At 33.7% G+C, this 18,239-nt stretch overlaps 1 protein-coding gene across 3 annotated transcripts in view; it reads right to left on the minus strand.

Annotated features, from left to right (window-relative positions):
• The window catches only part of LOC148612713 (uncharacterized), a 44,239-nt gene extending 32,295 nt beyond the window's left edge, over positions 1 to 11,944 (minus strand). For all 3 annotated transcript variants that reach the window (XM_088594371.1, XM_088594370.1, XM_088594369.1), the window contains exons 1-5: positions 11,882 to 11,944; positions 8,149 to 8,326; positions 6,972 to 7,065; positions 5,934 to 6,080; positions 2,244 to 2,295 (exon numbers count right to left, since the gene is read on the minus strand). In XM_088594371.1, coding sequence (XP_088450497.1) covers positions 2,244 to 2,295; positions 5,934 to 6,080; positions 6,972 to 7,065; positions 8,149 to 8,289 — 434 coding nt within the window. In that variant the 5' untranslated portion in view covers positions 8,290 to 8,326; positions 11,882 to 11,944. The remainder of the gene's footprint in view (positions 1 to 2,243; positions 2,296 to 5,933; positions 6,081 to 6,971; positions 7,066 to 8,148; positions 8,327 to 11,881) is intronic.
• Positions 11,945 to 18,239: the final 6,295 nt, after the last annotated feature.

Consider the following 18,239-nt stretch of genomic DNA (forward strand, 5'->3'; position numbering starts at 1 on the left):
GTTTGCAGACTAACTATACAATAGCAGATATAGCATGCATTTCAGGACCAGAATCATTCGAACAGATTCTTCATTGTACTAGTCCAACAAACTGAGCTGGGTTTTTATTATGCAAGCTCAGAGATGCAACAGTATTCAGGCAGACCTGACACCAGACTTTGTTATATGAGTTGGACTTTGAGCAAATCAGCAGTGTCCTAGGATTCCACCTTTCCATCACCCAAGGCTACTGCTATTTAGGCATGGAAAGATGTTCATAATCTTCTACTTTCCCTTTGGCAGGTAGAAAGCTTGAATTTGTTTAAGAATTTGTTTGATATATAAATTAAGTAAATATTCATGTAGATGTTCCCTGTTGAAACTAATATTTAAAACAAAATTCCTAGAACACTAAACCAGTTGTCACTTCATTCTTTCTCTAGTAAGTTGAATACAGTATGGAGAAGCAGTGACCATCAATTTTAAAGTCTTTGGATGAATGGACTAAGCACTGAACCAATCATCTCCTCCTGTCAAGGGGAACACCATATCTTAGGAAAATCGGTCAAGTTAATTTAAGATAATTCACCAAGGTGCTAGTTACAGATGAATTGACAGTAGAGTAGAGTAAACATCACAAATCAAAGGGAATAAGGCTAAAATTGCCTCCCTAGACCTAGCAAAATAATTTTTCAACCTGTCGGACATTTGGTCCGGCAACCTAACAAAATCTGCTGGACCAAATAACTATCTGCCGGACCGAAAAAAATCTGCCTCGATTCAGACACTATCTTTACACCGGAACTTCTGGTTGAGGCGTGAATTAAAAAAAAAATGTACCAGGCATCTGGTCCAGAAATCATGCTAATTTTACCGAACTGGCGGCTAAAAGTACTGGTCATGTCCGAGGGTCCAACAAATTTTGCTATGACTGTCACCTTCCTTTATTTTGGGCTGGTGATGTATCATACTATTTGAATCAAATACTTTTTCTATAATTTCTTACTTTTTTTTGTATCTAATATAGATGTATATTTTTTGCTATTTTTTTCCTTTCCTTCCCAGACTTGACTTTTTATGAGCAGCCTGTCAGGTGTTTCTAGAAAAGCAGAGGTCACTTACCCTCCTGATACAGCTGGTCCCTGCTCCAAATTTTAAGTGGAGTCCGAGTTGCTCATTTACTTTTGTTGCTTTGAAAGTATTATTTTATTTAATTTATGTTCTTTATTGTGTGTGTCTGTTTTCCATGTCTAGTCTTTGTCCCTGGATAACATTCTTTTGATTTCTGCTAGAATCTTGGTTCCATTGATTACTCTTCCATTTTTTGTTATATCACTAAAACCTAGAAGGCATACAATTTAACTAATGCATTGCATTTGAAATCCGCTTTAATCACTGCATACTAAATTTTGCCAGAATACTTCATATAATTATCGAACTAAGGTACCTGTTCATATAAAATTCAGACATTGCCTATGGTAGAGGGGATTTAAGGAGGTAGACCTAAGGTAAGGGACACAACTCTTAAAAATCATTTGTATTCACCACTTTACATCAATCTTATGTAAGCATCAAAGTAACTCGGACTGGTTTCATTCTGTTTCAAAGGAAAGCTGGAAAGTCTTTGGTGAAATTGAATATGATACAAACATATCACTGATTTAAAGAGTTATTTTCCTTACCCTAAGTCTATCTCCTTAAATGAAAACAAATGTTTTTTTCTGTTCTACATATGCTATATTTTTACACAATGATAGTCTTTCTGTATTTAAATCTGTATTTTTTTTTTTTATAAAACTATATAGTCATATCCCACTCAAATCATTCAAATCAAACCAAATCATGAATGATAACTTTTGCAAAGTTCCAATTTCATCCCCAATCTATATAATTTCTACCTTAATTGTGAAACAAATGAATGACGAACTAAAACTGGTTACTGTGAAAGTACTTTAATTCGTGGACACCCATTTTCAAGTGTTTGGAAAGAAACTCAAGTTCATGGATTCTTGAATTCGTGGTTTTGAGGTTTTCAGAATCCATATAAATGGAAATCTGGTTTTCGTTGGGAACAAAATTTGGGCATTTGGCATATCCAGGAAAATCACTAAAATTGGTACCCGACCAACAATAGAACTTTCACAGTATGTGGTCTATAGCTGTTTCTGATTAAGAAAAAAAAATGAATTTGTAGGGTTTTTGAGATGCATGAACCACCTCTTCTCTGATTTTTATACTGATTGGTATTTTAGAATTCAGCTTACCATTTCTCATTATCAATCATAATTTTTATTTCTGTAATTTTCCCAAGAACATCTGAAAATAACATACAAATAAAAAAATGAAATAAGAATGAGGATCATTATAGCAGACTCAATTATTATTATTGAAAAACATATTTGTAAATTAGGAATTGCCATAGACTTTTTTTAAGAAAAAAAAAACAGAAATCAGGCCAGGGGTATCACCAATCACCATTGGAAGTTCTATTGATGTTTTTTTTTTTTAAACTCTATATTTTGTCAATAGATCTAACACCCACCCATATACAAAGAATAAAAATGACCTACCGTCTCTCATAAGTTTTACTTGAACAGCCCTGATTTAAAGTACTTGAACCAATCCCAATTGATGGATTGGTAGCTAATTGTTGACTGATTGCTGATGAATCAGAAATTGGTGACTGAAATGACCATGGTTTTGTTAAAAGATAATTTAATAACTGATGGTCAATTCATGTAAATTTCAGGATTTTCATCTAAGCAAATCTAATACATGAATGAAGCTACTGTAAATTTACTTTGAATTGAAAATATCAAAATCACATTTTAAATTCCATGAAAAAGGCAAATGTAAAAGAAAAGTAATTTAATATTTGTTTAAATGAAAAAATTGAAATGCATCAAGGTGTGCCACTATTAGAGAGAAAGAAACATTCCAGATATTTTAAATCAATAATGTTCTCACATACCTGGTATTTAATAATATACCAAAGTTCCATTTGAATTGGATGCAAACATTTTGAGTCATCGTCCAGAAACTTAATTTTTACAGAAAACTATAGGTCTAAAGCTCTTAAATCACTCACCTCGTTCCAAAAGCAAAATTCTATTTTTGTTAAAGCAGCCACATTTTTTCTTGGATCACCTATGTCCAGTAGTATCAACGGAGAAGAATTTTGAAGAAAATAATCAAAATATTGAGAAAAAAAAAATCATTGAATAAGGGCAATTACTCCAACACGAGTGAACAGATTTATAAGAAAATTTGACCACAGATAAGTCTCATCAAGCTGAGAACTATTACATATGCCAGAACCTAAAAGTTTTGAAGATATACGCAAAAAACTGTCTATTACACTATATACTTATATCCTGTCAGAATTTGGCTAAATCTAACGATTATGGAGATATATGCAGAAAGCTACTGTCCGACCCTTATGTTTTATTTATAGTAATGGCGGCCATGTTTTTCAAAGTATCAAAAATCCTCACACCAGTTGGATGCGGAATTCTCTAAGAAACATTCATACCAAGTTTTGTTCTCATTGGCCAAGTAGTGTCAGAGAAGAAGAGTTTTTTTAATAATTATTAATGATGATGACAGGGGAATAAGAATGCCAGGTGAGCTAAATAATGAAGCTTTTTGACAAGTGTAACCTTCCCCCAAAATCAAAATCATTTATCTGGTATGTAACAATTTTGTACAGGGTTCTCACTAGGATTTTTACATGGCGAGTCCCAGATGAAATTGGTGGGTCCCACCATTTTCCTGGTTTAAAACCAGTTTGACCGCTACATTCATTATTTTAGTGCATACATAGTACTACATATATGTATGTACAATCATAACAAAACCATATCTCACTGCAATTATGCATGTCATACATATTAAATTGTGTAGAGTAAACTCAGTATCTTTTTTTTTCATTTGAAAACTGCTGGCTTCACGACACAGCTCAATACATAATGTGTGTTTAGTTCCGTGTACCTACACGTAAATACTAACATACCTGCCAACCTTCGAAAATCCTCCATGGGGGTTTTTATGTTGGACAATGTGTGAACCGACATATTCGGGACATATTTTGCAAATTGCATGGGTTTTACTGTAGTAATGTATGAATGGGACAATCTCTATAGCATTTTCTTAGTTTTATCAAAATAAAAAAAATGAATAAATGAGAAAACTTTTACTTATAATCAAATTCATTACTGCCAAATGAGAACACATTGAGCAAATTTTTCCTTCTTCCCATTGACGTCAGTTGAAGGGGAATAATTCACGTTTTGAAATTGAAGAATGATTGTAATCAGATTATTTGTTAGAACTAGCTTAACTTGGATACTGTGTCATTATGATGCTGCATAGTCTTGAGAATAGGTGGATAGAAACTTGGGCAACTCTTACATTTCATTAAATGTATACCGTTTGGTGCAGTATATGAGGAAATGTAACAAATATTCAAGAAAGTTGATACCGAATTTCCAAAATCATCATAATTTGAAAGGAATAGTATTTCTTCCAATTATTGCAAAAATTATGGGAAAAATAATGCACTGTTGAAATTACAGGAAATGTGAAGACTGCAGGGTAGGTAACTCATTTTGTATAAACAGTGATAATTTTAAAATTTCTTTACACACCTGGTTCTACCATTTTGAGACCTGTTAAAATGACAGTATTTTCTATTAATTATGGAGTAGTAATTAATCTTTAGAAAATGATTGGATGTTCACAAAATAGTGGTATATCCAATCAGGATTCATTTTCTAATTGTCAAACCCTACTGTCCCTAGTCAACTGATTGCTCCTCTGAAATTATTTACCTGTTGTAAAATGTACCCTTACCTGTTTAGACATCAATTAACACCTCGTCAGATTTATGATTTTTCTAATTAAAGATATCAGATTGAAATTATTTGTCACAATTTTTTTATCATATACTATATATATATAACTAAATTTTGTTGTGTAAAAAATCATATGATGAACATCATGTGTAAATAACTGTGTAAACTTCCGGTTGTCATTTGTTGTCAAAAAACAGTTTTTCAATGATCTTTAGGATAGTTTTAATGATTTTTAAATAAATTACTGATGTTAGGATGCAGCTGATATTGTGAAGACGCGTCCTGTGGACACATAATGTTTTAACCTGGCGCGTCCAGCAACTTTTTCTTGTGTCCAGGGCGTGTGTATGCGCTTTAACGAGAACCCTGTCCAAGAATTCCATTTCAATCAGATGTAAACTTTTTATATCATTGTTTGGATACCTAATTTTTATGCAATGATATCAATTTGTTTTGGAATTCTTGACCTTGATAAGTATATCACTTATCAGGCTTGTAACAATTGATGTGAATCAGAGGTAAACTTTAAGAATTATCATCTGGATACCTAATTTTTTAAAAATTTAATTTTTTGATGACTGACCTTGGTCTTAACAAAATTTCCCAAAAATCATCAGGGATCTCACTTACCTAGTATTAAACAATATCTCAAATTTTGGTTTGAATCAGAAGTAAACTTTTTTAGTTTGTCAATAGAAGCACCAACTGGTGAAATTGGATGGCTACACACTTGCTTTTGATGGCTACTCTATTTTCTAGTAAAATTTTCATCAGTCTACCTGCTACTTTTTCTTTTTTCCTGCTACTTAAAATACTACTGGCATTCCTGGTTATTGTACGGAAATCTCAATTATACAGAAAAAAAATTTAAGTTTTTTTACCTTGAACTTAAACAAAATTTACCCCAAATCAATAGAGATCTCACTTATATGTTATGTAGCAATATCCCAAAGTTTGATTTGAATCAGACATAAACTTTTCCAATTATCATCTGTAATCCAATGTTGAAGCAATTATCAACTGTATACATTCTGAACCCATAAGTAACATGAATATTTTTAACTATCAATGCTGCTACCCAGAATATATACATAAAATTACCCTGTGTTTTTATCAAAAGAATATCTTTATTTCCTCTTTGGAATATGAACCTATCATCAATATAAGCAGATAGTTTGTAGTATCTGGTTTTTGCTCTCATACCATTCAGCTGGATTTGGATAGTGGTGTCTTTTTCACAACTCACACCTGAAATCAACAAGAGCAGCAATCAAGCAAACCTGCCCTACATAAAAAGCTGTATTTGGAAACAAAGGTATGACTATTTAATCCAAGCCAAATAATACTTTCAGTACTGTTTCCTGTTACCATTAATATTCCAAGTATTGCTTGCATTTGTGGATTCTGCGCACCTCTGTCTTGTGAGATCAACAAAAGAATTAAGGTGCCATGAAAAACGTGCACTAGTACTGGGGAGCGAGGAAAATCACTAACAGAAGACCACAATGAGATGAAAGGATTCCGGTAAATTCCCTTAAATGTGTATCATTTCATCATTAATCTTTTTAAAAAAGTATTTTTTATGTTTCCCTGTGTCTACAAGTCATTTATTGATTAAAATACAGCAATATATATTGGATCCATTCAATGAGTCAGTTAAAATGTTTACATTTCCTGTAGTATGCAAATCAGGTATTTGATTAAATCAATGGTGTCAAGTATGACCTTTTATAAAAAATGATGTTTTAATTTGCAAAGCTTGTGTATTGATGATGTTCATGATGTGGAAACAGTTCATCAAGCGGATGCAGTGTTCTAGGATTCCTATTTCCCGTTACCCAGGGTAAGTCAATGTTTTGGTGTATACAGCGTAACCCCTACTGGAACAAAGAAAAAGTTGAAAAAAATGTGTGCCCAATACATGAAAGAATGTGGTAGGTCTTGACTCTTTTATCACCATTATTGCATAAAATTTCTCTCTGGCACATAAACATAGCAAATATTTTAAATTTCAAGAGTATATGTGTAAGTCACGTATTGGGAAAAAGGAGAAATTTCTTCTGTATGCTTACACCAGGTACAGAGATTTTTTCTGGGTTTGCCAAGTCATGTGAAAACTTATTGATCCTAATCAATTACCTATACTGTTGGATGTTTCTATGATGACTGTATATTTATGAAGCTTTGCTTCTGGCATAGCATCATCTGATGCTGATACATTCACCACTTTTGCCTGAAAAAGAAGTACACTTTGTAGATGTACTTGAAACAAAACTGTTGCTATCATCGACATTTACATGTACATGTATCTTTGAAGCCCAAGATTCATAGCAATGGGAGATATGAACTACATGTTTTTAAAATGTAGGCAAGTGCCTAGTCTGTGCAACTGATAAATCTTCCCATCATGGGAGCAATTCATACAGTTGAACTTCGATGTGTCAAACTCAGAAGAGTCAACATCTCTGATAACTCGAAATAATTTCAAAGTCCAAGCAAAACTCCCCTTACTCCAATACAATTTTACCTTGGATGAATCGAAACCTCAGATTTTGCAAATGTCCAATGACCATTTTCCAAAAATTGTTAACCTCTATAAATTACAGTCTGTGTGGTTTCATTAGCGTACAAACATCCTGTCTACCTGTCTCCTAATTGTTTATTGGAAATTGATTGACAGGTGTTTGTCAATATTTGCCGATGTGCAGCCACCAGTGACTGTGAATTACCTGTAACTGATTAGTTGATTTCATAATTATATTAACGATACACATGCAGCCCCATACGAATTAATTAAGTGAATCTGAGAATTTTTATATTTATTAATTGATTTACAAATGTAATTAAGAAAAAGATTGCCAAATCCATCATCCATTGACACAAAGGTCTGCTGAAGTTTGATAAAATGACTGAAATGGGCTGTAAAATGTCTGGACCCTTGTGCAACACAGTAAAAATATTTTCTGATACGAAATCAAAGAGTGAAAACATCACAAAGTACCCTGTAAAGTGAGGTACTGACTTTGATTGTTGGATGGTAAACTTAAAACTCACATATGGAAACTAAAAATTTTCAAAATTCCTATAACACTGAAAATCAAAATGTAAATGTGACATAAAGTCACATGATAAATTACAAAAGGTTTTTATCATCCTACAAAATTTCATGCAAATCCAATAGCCAGTTTTTCAGGAACTGCACAAAGAAAGTACCTGTGATGGACACATGCACTGACCATTACTAATTACAGGTAATGCCATGCAATATAATTCAATAAGGGGTACATGTACATGTAAATTATCTCAAATAACTTACTGTTTTTTTGTTGCCGAAGAAAGCAATGACCATGGAAGCAGTAAACATGATGCCAACTCCACATGTTAAGTAGTAAATGAATCTGTTGTCAAATTCGTGAGTAAAGGACCAAAGAAAGTTAGGAGCAGATTCTTCGGTCATCTTGTCACAATTCTACATCATTAATAGTGTACATCACCTAAAACAAAATGTATTATGCATTTTTGTTCATTAATACAATTATCATCATTAATGCATAAATTTTCGAAGTTTTAGATTTTTCTACATTAAAAAGTCATCTAAAAGTCAGAGATTCCAACAGGGTAGGAAACTCACTCAAATTCTAACCAGTGCTGAATACAATTTTTCAATTTTCAAGGCTGACTTTATAGCTGATCTGATCCGAAAGAAAGAACATCGTTTAGCTAGATCCTTTAATCTAAGTTTCCGCTACATAGATGATATATTATCTTTAAAAAATCCTAATTTCAGGGATTTGATACGTCGCATCTACCCCAAAGAACTTGATATAAAGGATACTAAAGAAACTGTAAAGTCAGCCTCATATCTTGACCTACACTTAGAAATTGATGGTAAAGGAAAACTATCGACCTAACTTTACAACAAACATGATGATTTTTCATTCAAAATTGTCAACTTTCCTTTCATCTGTGGAGTATGGAGTGTTCATATCACAACTCATGTTATGCCAGAACTTGCCGTAACTAGGCAAATTTTTTGTACTGCTGCGCTAGAATTCTAACAAATAGGCTTCTGGAATAGGGTTATATTGTTTATATAAGTTTACCCTTAAGAGAGTAATTTTTGAAAAAAAATATATTTTTCATATACAAGACCAATTTTAGAAAATGGATGTGAAATTTGGGATGAGTGTGGTCAAATAAATATAGATAAACTGGAGCTAATTCAACATAAAGCCGCAAGATTAGTTATATGACTTTCGAAATTTAGCAGTATTGAATTATTATAATTTGAAACGGTTTGGGAAACTCTTTGAGATAGACGGAAAAATCGGAAACTTTGTTACAAAATTTGAAATGGGAAGAAATCTTCCAATTATTTAATAGACTATTTACAAGATTTCAACCCTGAGTAAAGAAATCAAGGTAGCTACAGAGTTCCACTCACTCGATTTCAGCTTTATTCAAATTCTTTCTTTCTTTCATCTATTAATTTATGGAATAGATTAGATGTAACTATTCGTAGCGTGATGACTTTTTATGAGTGTTCATATCACAACTCATGTTATGCTGCACTAGAATTCTAACAAAAGGCGTCTGGAATAAGGTTATGTAGCTACAAGATTGAAGTCATCACTACTGAAGTTTTATGGTTGTCATCATGAACTCGTGGATCGTTATGGTGTATCCATCTGCACCATGAAAACTGATTTATTCAACGTGTCACAGTTTTCTTTTCCTCTTTTGTCTACCCCGGACGATTTTTTATGAGCAACTCGGCAGGTGTTTCTAGAAAAGCAGGGGATGCTTACCCTTCCGGTTCACCTGATTCATGCTCCCAGCTTTTAGTGGAGTGTTGTGTATGGCCATTTTCCATGTCTGATCTTTGTCCCTGGATTACATTCTTTTATTTACCACTATAACCTTAGTTCCCATGATTATTCTTTCAATATATTTATTATATGGCTATATAGATTTTTGCTAAAATTAGCAAGCCCTACCAAAAAATAGTCAGTCTCCAGATGGTGGGCAGGCTACTATTTCTAACTATGATTCCAATAACTTTAATTTCAACAGGTGAAATTTAGATTTGATGTACATTTGTGTAATTTATATTCAGTTTCTTTATTGTCGTTTAAACAAGGTCTCAGACATTTCTGAACTGATTTTGAGGTGTAATATTTTTGTTCACAGTGGCAAGATTTTTTTTTCTGTTTAAGTTCTATAATACAATTCAAATTTTTTTCATTGAATAGGTGATTTCATTGAAGTAAAGCCATGAAATTCGCCTGGTGCCATCTCCTATTGAAGTGAGCAGGCTGATTTCATTTTGTCCAAAATTTTTAATAACTTACATATGCAGCTTAAAGAAAAATTATCAAAATACTAAACATATACATTGTAATTAAAATAAAAGAGTGTTCATTCCAGAAAATTGCAAAAGGGGCCAGTGGCCCCCTTGACAGCAAAACAGGGGTCACTTCCAGAATAAAGGGGGCCAATATGGCAGTATTATAAGGGGCAATTTTTACATAACAGGAAAGATTCAACCAACAAGTAAGTTAACCTCAGGTTTGTATACACTTTATAGTTTCATTTTAGGTGAGAGGTCAGAGAGATACATAACTCCAAATGAATAAGAAGAAATACTAGTATATGTTTTTTTTTTTTTTTTTTTATTATTATGGCATTGTGTTGATTCAAATTGTAATTCAATATGTGGTCCACTTAGAATCTTTCTGTTCTTATCAGGATCGTATCCAAAGCTGCCCAGTCCCATGGACGATGAATAGTTTCATCTTCGCTCGAAATTTTCGACTCTAGGTGTCTAGGTTTATTGGCCATGTTTTCAGTCAGTCAGCTCCCGTCAACTGGATCAGGGGAGATGATTGTGTCTGCTGCACACCGTCTGCAGTTTCATTAAATCGTTTTTGGCCTGCGAAAAGTTTAAACTTTTGCTTCTCATGTTTACTGCTACACGGTCGAGGCCATTGGTGCTTTCAAAAGACAGATACGCACCCAGACACGTAACTGACAAAAATCAGGAAATTCAGAGATCGACCTACAGAATACTGTGCGCCTGCTTGGCCCACTTTTGGGCGCCATGCATGAAATATCAATGCCAGGCCCAATGGCGCGGTCTGGAACGAACACTGTAAAAGCGTTAGTGAATGATGCATGTACGTGTTCACTTATCCCTGAACACACCCCACTTCTCCCTAGTGTCTCCCTGAAAGAGAAGTCACTTCTCTCTGTTTTCCTCAAGTAGCTTGAGCCCTCTAATTGCTTTACATAATTTAAGTTAATAATTGATGGATTTCTCAGGCCTAAAATATTTGTAGGCATATAACGGTAATAGTTAATCATGGCGGACAATTTAATCATGGTGCTGATTTGGCAAAGAATTTGAACCATGGTGGTCCACCATACTAAAGCAGCTCATGGAGAACCCTGATGCCCTATAAAATGCATATGATATAACCATGGCACCAAATCTGAAAATACCTTGCCAGACAACCTCTAGCATTGCTGGACTATTAACACAAGTAATATACGCTACATGACTAATAGAAAGACCCCTTTCTCGGTAATAAAATTACTCATTAACGGGACAAAATTGAAACAAAATTCATTGGTCCTGTCTCTTGACAGCTTGAGTTCCAAATTTTATCTGACCTTATTATAAACCCAGCTTGAATAGGAGTCAGTGGAATTAAGAGTCCCAGGAATCGGACTTCTATACTCTTGGGATAAAATTTACTTTTGCTCGGTCACCTCCATCAGTTTGATCTGTTCATCGATAAAGTATCAACCGTAAATTTTATCGGTCAATGACCTCGAGATCGGGTCATGGTCAGATCATTGACTAGCTGCGAAATCGTAGCTCTTTTTTTTTGCGATCTAACGTTAAAAAATACAAAAGAAATAGAGCTACGTTTCGCAGCTAATCAATGACAAGAATGCTTGCAGATCGAGCAAACCATTGCCAAACTTTTAATCGATAATTTTAAAGCAACGAAAATGCAATGGTTACGAAAATTCTTATAGCTCACGTTTCGTTCCAATAAGTTACCAATAAAACTCGATGTCCATAGTTTTTGTTTCTTCGCGGGCTTCTCAAAGAACGACCAATCACCGAAAAATGCTGTATGGACAATTCGGTCTACTATCATCTTGTCCTAAGAAGGTCAAGTAATGCATTCTTTGAGCTACCACACAAAATAGAATAAATAAATTATGACTAGGGAAGACAAACTCTCTGTTACAGATCTCTATGATTTAACTTGTCTTTATTTCCTGAATCTGTGTCGATTAAATTGCGCCACTGGGACTAATAAAACAACATTATATTTAATCCCAGATTGCCATTACCGCTTATTTAGGTTACAGACCACCAATTCAACCAATGAGCATTTGGAACGTATGCAAAAATAGTCCTACGCAGAAATTACCCCTGTTCCTCATAGTGCTGTGAAAAAAGTTCTCATCTTATTTAAAAAAAATTAAACAGTTTCTGAAAGGAAAAACATTTCTGTACATTTTATAGGTGCATTTTGCTTCTTGTGATGTGAAGCCTAATCTCCATAATGATTTTTAAATATACCCCTATCTTGTGAAAACACTGTGATTTCCCATGCTATTTATAGACCCTTCACTTCCGGTGACCAGTACTGCACTGCAAGTCTGCTAACCCCACATGCCATTCTGAGGATTGTGAGCTGACATATGTAGAATTATGCTGATATATAGTCATCTGCAGGTTAAAGTTAAGGTAAAGTCCAGAGAAGCCATTGAATATTGTGAAATTAGCATAGAAGCCTATGGGAAGTGGAATTAGTGGTTTTTAGCCTTGTGTCCAGGGGCGGATCTTGACATTTTGAAAGCGAGGGGTGCCAGTCAGATTCATAGAAAAAAAGAGGTGCTAGGACATCAGTTGCCATTTTTTGTCAATTTTACACATAAAAATGACAAATTTTCTGATTAAAAGGGGCCGGGTTGCCAACCCCCTTCAGTGGCTTCACCCTCCCTTGGGTCCGCCACTGGTGTCTGACATACAATCCCTGAATTGAACATATTTTATTGCATAATTTAACAGTAAAAGGATCGGACAAAAGTTATATCAAGCGTCCTCTCCCAAATATAAAATATGAATATGGTGTATACGATATGAGTAAAATGCATGGATCAACATTTACTGATGACAAGTAATAATATATACAACAATTAAACAGACAAAATTAAAAAGGTAAAAAATGTATAAATAAAAGTACGCCTGTGATTGATAATGTTTTACAATATAGTAGTAGAAGGTTATTCACTGTGAAACTTTGTAATAGTATTTACAGATTATAAGCGTTTGCATTGTTTAATAAATTGTAGAACTGCTTTGAAAATGTTTTCTTTGTTTTCTTCATTTAACCCATTATTACCAAATGAAAGAGTTTCTATATCCAATTCATTGAGAAAATTTAACCGAATTCGTACATTTTGTCTCGAATTTTGATAAAGAGGACATTCTAAGAAACACCGAATAGAGTCTTCAATCACCCATCCACACGAACATTCTGAATCATGAATTAAGTTAACTCTAAAAAGATCAGCATTTGGATTGCTACAACGATGTTTTATGCGTGTGTGTATTTAAAATTAAATACCTGCTTCCTGTATCATTAAATTTAGGGGGTTTTGAAAGTAATGCATTTATTTTTCGTTTACATGAATGAATAGATGTAGAGTTTCGAATAGTTACATCTAATCCATTCCATAAATTAATAGATAAAGGAAAGAAAGAATTTTAGTAAACCTGAAAACTCTGTAGCTACCTTGATTTCTTTACTCAGGGTTGAAATCTTGTAAATAGTCTATTAAATAATTGGAAGATTTCTTCCCATTTCAAATTTTGTAACAAAGTTTCCGATTTTTCCGTCTATCTCAAAGAGTTTCCCACACCGTTTCAAATTATAATGATTCAATACTGCTAAATTTCGAAAGTCCGAAACTAATCTTGCGGCTTCATGTTAAAGTAGCTCCAAGTTATCTATATTTGTTTTACCACACTCATCCCAAATTTCACTTCCATTTTCTAAAATTGGTCTTGCATATGAAAAATTTATTTTTTCAAAATTTACTCTCTTAAGTGTAAACTTGAATTTTCTTAGCATTGATATTTTTTTTGTAGAGCTGCTGATTATATATTCAATATGACAATCCCATTTACAAATGCTAGACAAAAACACATCAAGATGGCTATGATCTTTAACATAATTAACATTTTCACCATCAAATTTAACGCTTGACCTCACATGCTTATCGTATTCAATAATTATTACTTGTTCTTGATCCATTAGCTGTTGTATTGACAATAAAAGTGTTTAAACTAAATTAAACAAAGCTAAAATATAATGCATCTCTTGTAGTTGCATACTAAATCAAGTAAATGGCTCACGATTCTTAACCGCCTCCTTCACGACAATTGCAGATGTAGTCCGGTCACTTTTTATACAGTTTATTAAAATAAAAACACAAAAATGATTTTCAATTCATCCTCTTAAATGTTGTTATTCAATAAAAAATAGATTTTTAATCTTAAATTGCCCACAAAATTGAGGAAAAAAAGTAGAAATCTTAATTGATAAATGGGTTCCCTTCTGTGATCAAATGCTAGGGCAAAGTTTTTTTTTTTTTTTTTTTTTTTAATTTTTGCATTTCCTGTCAAACTGTTACTCAAAATAAACAAAACAATAGTTCATATCCTTTGTGTGATCATTTTGACAGACATCCTTGCCTGGTTTGGAAAACATTGCAGTGTTGCTGTAATTGTTAAAAAGAAAAGCTCCGTAAATAACGTCAAGCTGTAGCACTTGACTTATATCATCGATTTCTCTCTCATGACAGTGTTACACTTTCATTGTTTTTAATTATACTAGAGGATGCCCGCGAAATCGTCGTCGATTGAGCAAAGTGTGGACACAGTATACTAATTTGACGAATCCAAACAAAATGAGGATCTTCGATCATCTATCATACATCAGTGGTGTACAGTTTTGTTCTAATTGCTTTTGTGGGTTATGAGGAGTTGACTATTAACCTTTCAGGGGGACTTGTTCTTTTTTACTCAGATTTTTCTGCGATTACCGCGCAAAAATATGTACTATTATAACGCATGTGAGTGAATTATTTTTCCTTTTTTTATTCACATTACTTATTTTTTAGATATTCCTTACCGAATTGTCTTTCTCCTAAGTCAGAATCGAAATATTTTTAATAACCAAAGAAAAAAAACTAAGCCCCCCTCCCCCAGGGCGTTAAATGGTGCGTCCCTAAGCAAAGTTTCATATTTTCATGCCAATGCACTTTTCTGGAAAAATTGGCTTAATCTGGGACTAAGAAGCTGTTTATTGGTCCCGGGTTTAATTTGACACAGGGGTATGTGAGGAGCTAATGTTTTACGACGACGATGTCGACACCAGTAAACCCAAAGAGAAGACTTTACAAGTTGATATGGCCCGTTGAGGAAGAAGACTTTACAAGTTGTTATGGCCCATTGAGGAAGTCTTTACAAGTTGTTATGGCCCGTTGAGGAAGAAGTCTTTACAAGTTGTTATGGCCCGTTGAGGAAGAAGACTTTACAAGTTGTTATGGCCCGTTGAGGAAACATACTCTATTAATAAACAATGTGACTGCTGCAGACGTTCGTTGCGTCAATGGCGTATTTTTGCAGCGATCGATTAATTCAAGATTAGCAGTGTCTACCTGTAACCCTGGTGCTATTAGCTGGTTATCCTGAGGCTTCGCCCAAGTTTTCACTCCCTGGCCATTGGGCAGCGAGAGAGTAATCCTGATTTTTATTTTATCAAGAATTCTGCTTCTGTGCATGCTACAGGGGGTCTTCTTGGTCTGGTTTGGGACTGTTAATTGTTGAAGACCCTCATACAACATCAAGAGGCACTAAAGCCCCGTTCCTTGTTGTCGGTTATTTTCAATGTATCGTCGGAGTTTTTTTTTCAGATGCCCATTCAATCCGTAACCACCCTTGTATTTGTATATACAAATTTGTGATCAACCCCCAAACTGGGACTTGTTCGTTCGTAATTTTTAATGGTTGAATTGGCGAGAAAAGTCGAAAGGGAACTTTCTAGCATTTTGTCCTATTATTCTGCGAAATTTCCCGTTGTTTATCAAAGAATTACGCCCAATAATGCTTTCAAGTAGTTTATCAAACTATCAAACTGGTCTCTTGCTTACTTGAAAAATATTTTTTTTTATCTAGCTCAACACCGAACTTGCATGTATATATTCAGTTTGTGCTTAACGACTGTACAAAGTTTTGTTTATCAAATGGAAAACGCAGGGAGACGAAGAGACAGACAGACGGAACTGAACTGAATTTTTATGCGTAACAAAAAGCTTAAGCTTCATTCGTATCTTATCCGAACAGTGTATTTTGCTCGAACAGAACTTCTTATCATATAATGTAATAAAAGAAAGACAATTACATGTATACTATAAGCTTTACAGACTTGGTACTACATTCTAAATGTGTGATAATGTCATTTCCTGTTTGCTTGTGATTGATGATCCAGTCGTTTTTGTTTTGTTTTGTTTTTGTTCATTTTTTGGCTTTTTTTATGATCTTAACATCGCACACTATTTCAATGTTACTTTTGCATGCGCTGTTATGGCATGCTTGTAATGTATTTAGGGAACAGTTTCACTATATTTTTTATAGTTCCTCGACCTAATTTAATCCACACAATTTGTCTACATTTTATTAATACTAAAATTCACATATAAGAATATTCAGAACTACAACTATCTAATTCAACAGATATTGCAAGACTGCCCAACCCAACACGTGTATAAATTATATGAGCCCAAGAGCCGTGGGAAATGTGCAATACATGTTTCATGTTTTTATTGTAAACAGATTCTAGTAAGGCTTGGTTTCAGAAGTAATAAATCTCCAATACTCTTGTTTATCTAACGGTTCAAGTTTGATATGTAAGATGATTAAAATGTATGACCGTGGCAGTTACCTTAAAGTTTTTAGAAGTCATTTTTTGTTCCCGTCTTAACTTTTTCATTGTTTACGTGACAGAGAATTTCATTATTATCGTCATAAAAAGTCAAGAACTATTTAATTGTAACCCTTACGCGGCACTTCATCGTTAATATCACAGATCATTTCATTGTTACCGTAATATAACTTCACAGTGAAATTTCCGATTGTTAACATCACAGAGGATTTCATTGTTACCGTAATAAAACTTCCAATTGTTAACATCTCAAAGGATTTCATTGTTACTGTCATCAAGCATATTCATTGTTAACATCACAAACGATTTCATTGTTATTGTCATAAAGCCTTTCATTATTAACATCACAGAGGATTAATTGTTACCGCCATTAAGTTTTAAGACGTAAATCATTGTTACCATTATAAAGCATCTGATTATTGACACACAGAGGATTTAATTGTTACCGCCATTAAGCTTTTGACTGTCAATATCACAGAGGATTTCATTGTTACTGCCATTAAGCTTTTGATTGTAAATATCACAGAGGATTTAATCATTACCGCCATTAAGCTTTTGATTGTAAGCATCACAGAAGATTTCATTGTTATCGTCATAAATCTATTCATTGTAAACATCACAAAGGTTTTTTTTAACACCAGCTTCCGTCGTGAATTTCATTGGTTCAAGCATCCAATTGTTAACATCACAGTGGATTTCATTGTTACTGTCATAAAGCTTTCCATTGTAACCACCATAAAGCTTTCCATTGTAACCACCATAAAGCTTTCCTTTGTTAATATTAATATTAGAGACCATTTCAATGTAATTTTGATTTCATTGTGTTGGTTTCAAAACATTTATCGTTAACATAAAACACGATTTAATTGTTTTCATCATGAAGCATTTGGTTGTTTATAAACAGAAGATTTACTATCGTCATAAAACAATTCACTGTAAAACATCACGACGGATTTTTAGGCACCGTCTTAAAGCATTTATTATGAACATCACAGAGGATTTCATCGTTACTGTCATAAAGCTTTCGTTGTGAACATCACGAACGATGTTACTGTGTCAGTCCCTGTATGTAGTATGAAAAAAACAACAACATCATTTTGATAGTGTAATTTCACTATTTACACCATCAGAATCAAGGAAAACAGACAAGGTTTTCATTATCATGCTGGAACATTTCAGGGGTACATAACTCTGTCAAAAACCTCATTTTTCAAATATTCTATTGAAAAAAATTCGAGCAAAGCCAGTGATGCAGATCATATAATTATCTTTTCAAATAGAGAACGTATCCTTGATTATATAACATTGTCAGATCAGTGGAGTTTTGCCATGCAGTTTCTGATTTTTCCCATTTTGCCTGATTCTTGCAAATACT

This window comes from Perna viridis, chromosome 7 (genome assembly GCF_037379345.1).
Source record: "Perna viridis isolate PV_CMFRI_1.1 ecotype Kerala chromosome 7, ASM3737934v1, whole genome shotgun sequence".
NCBI lineage: Eukaryota > Metazoa > Mollusca > Bivalvia > Mytilida > Mytilidae > Perna > Perna viridis.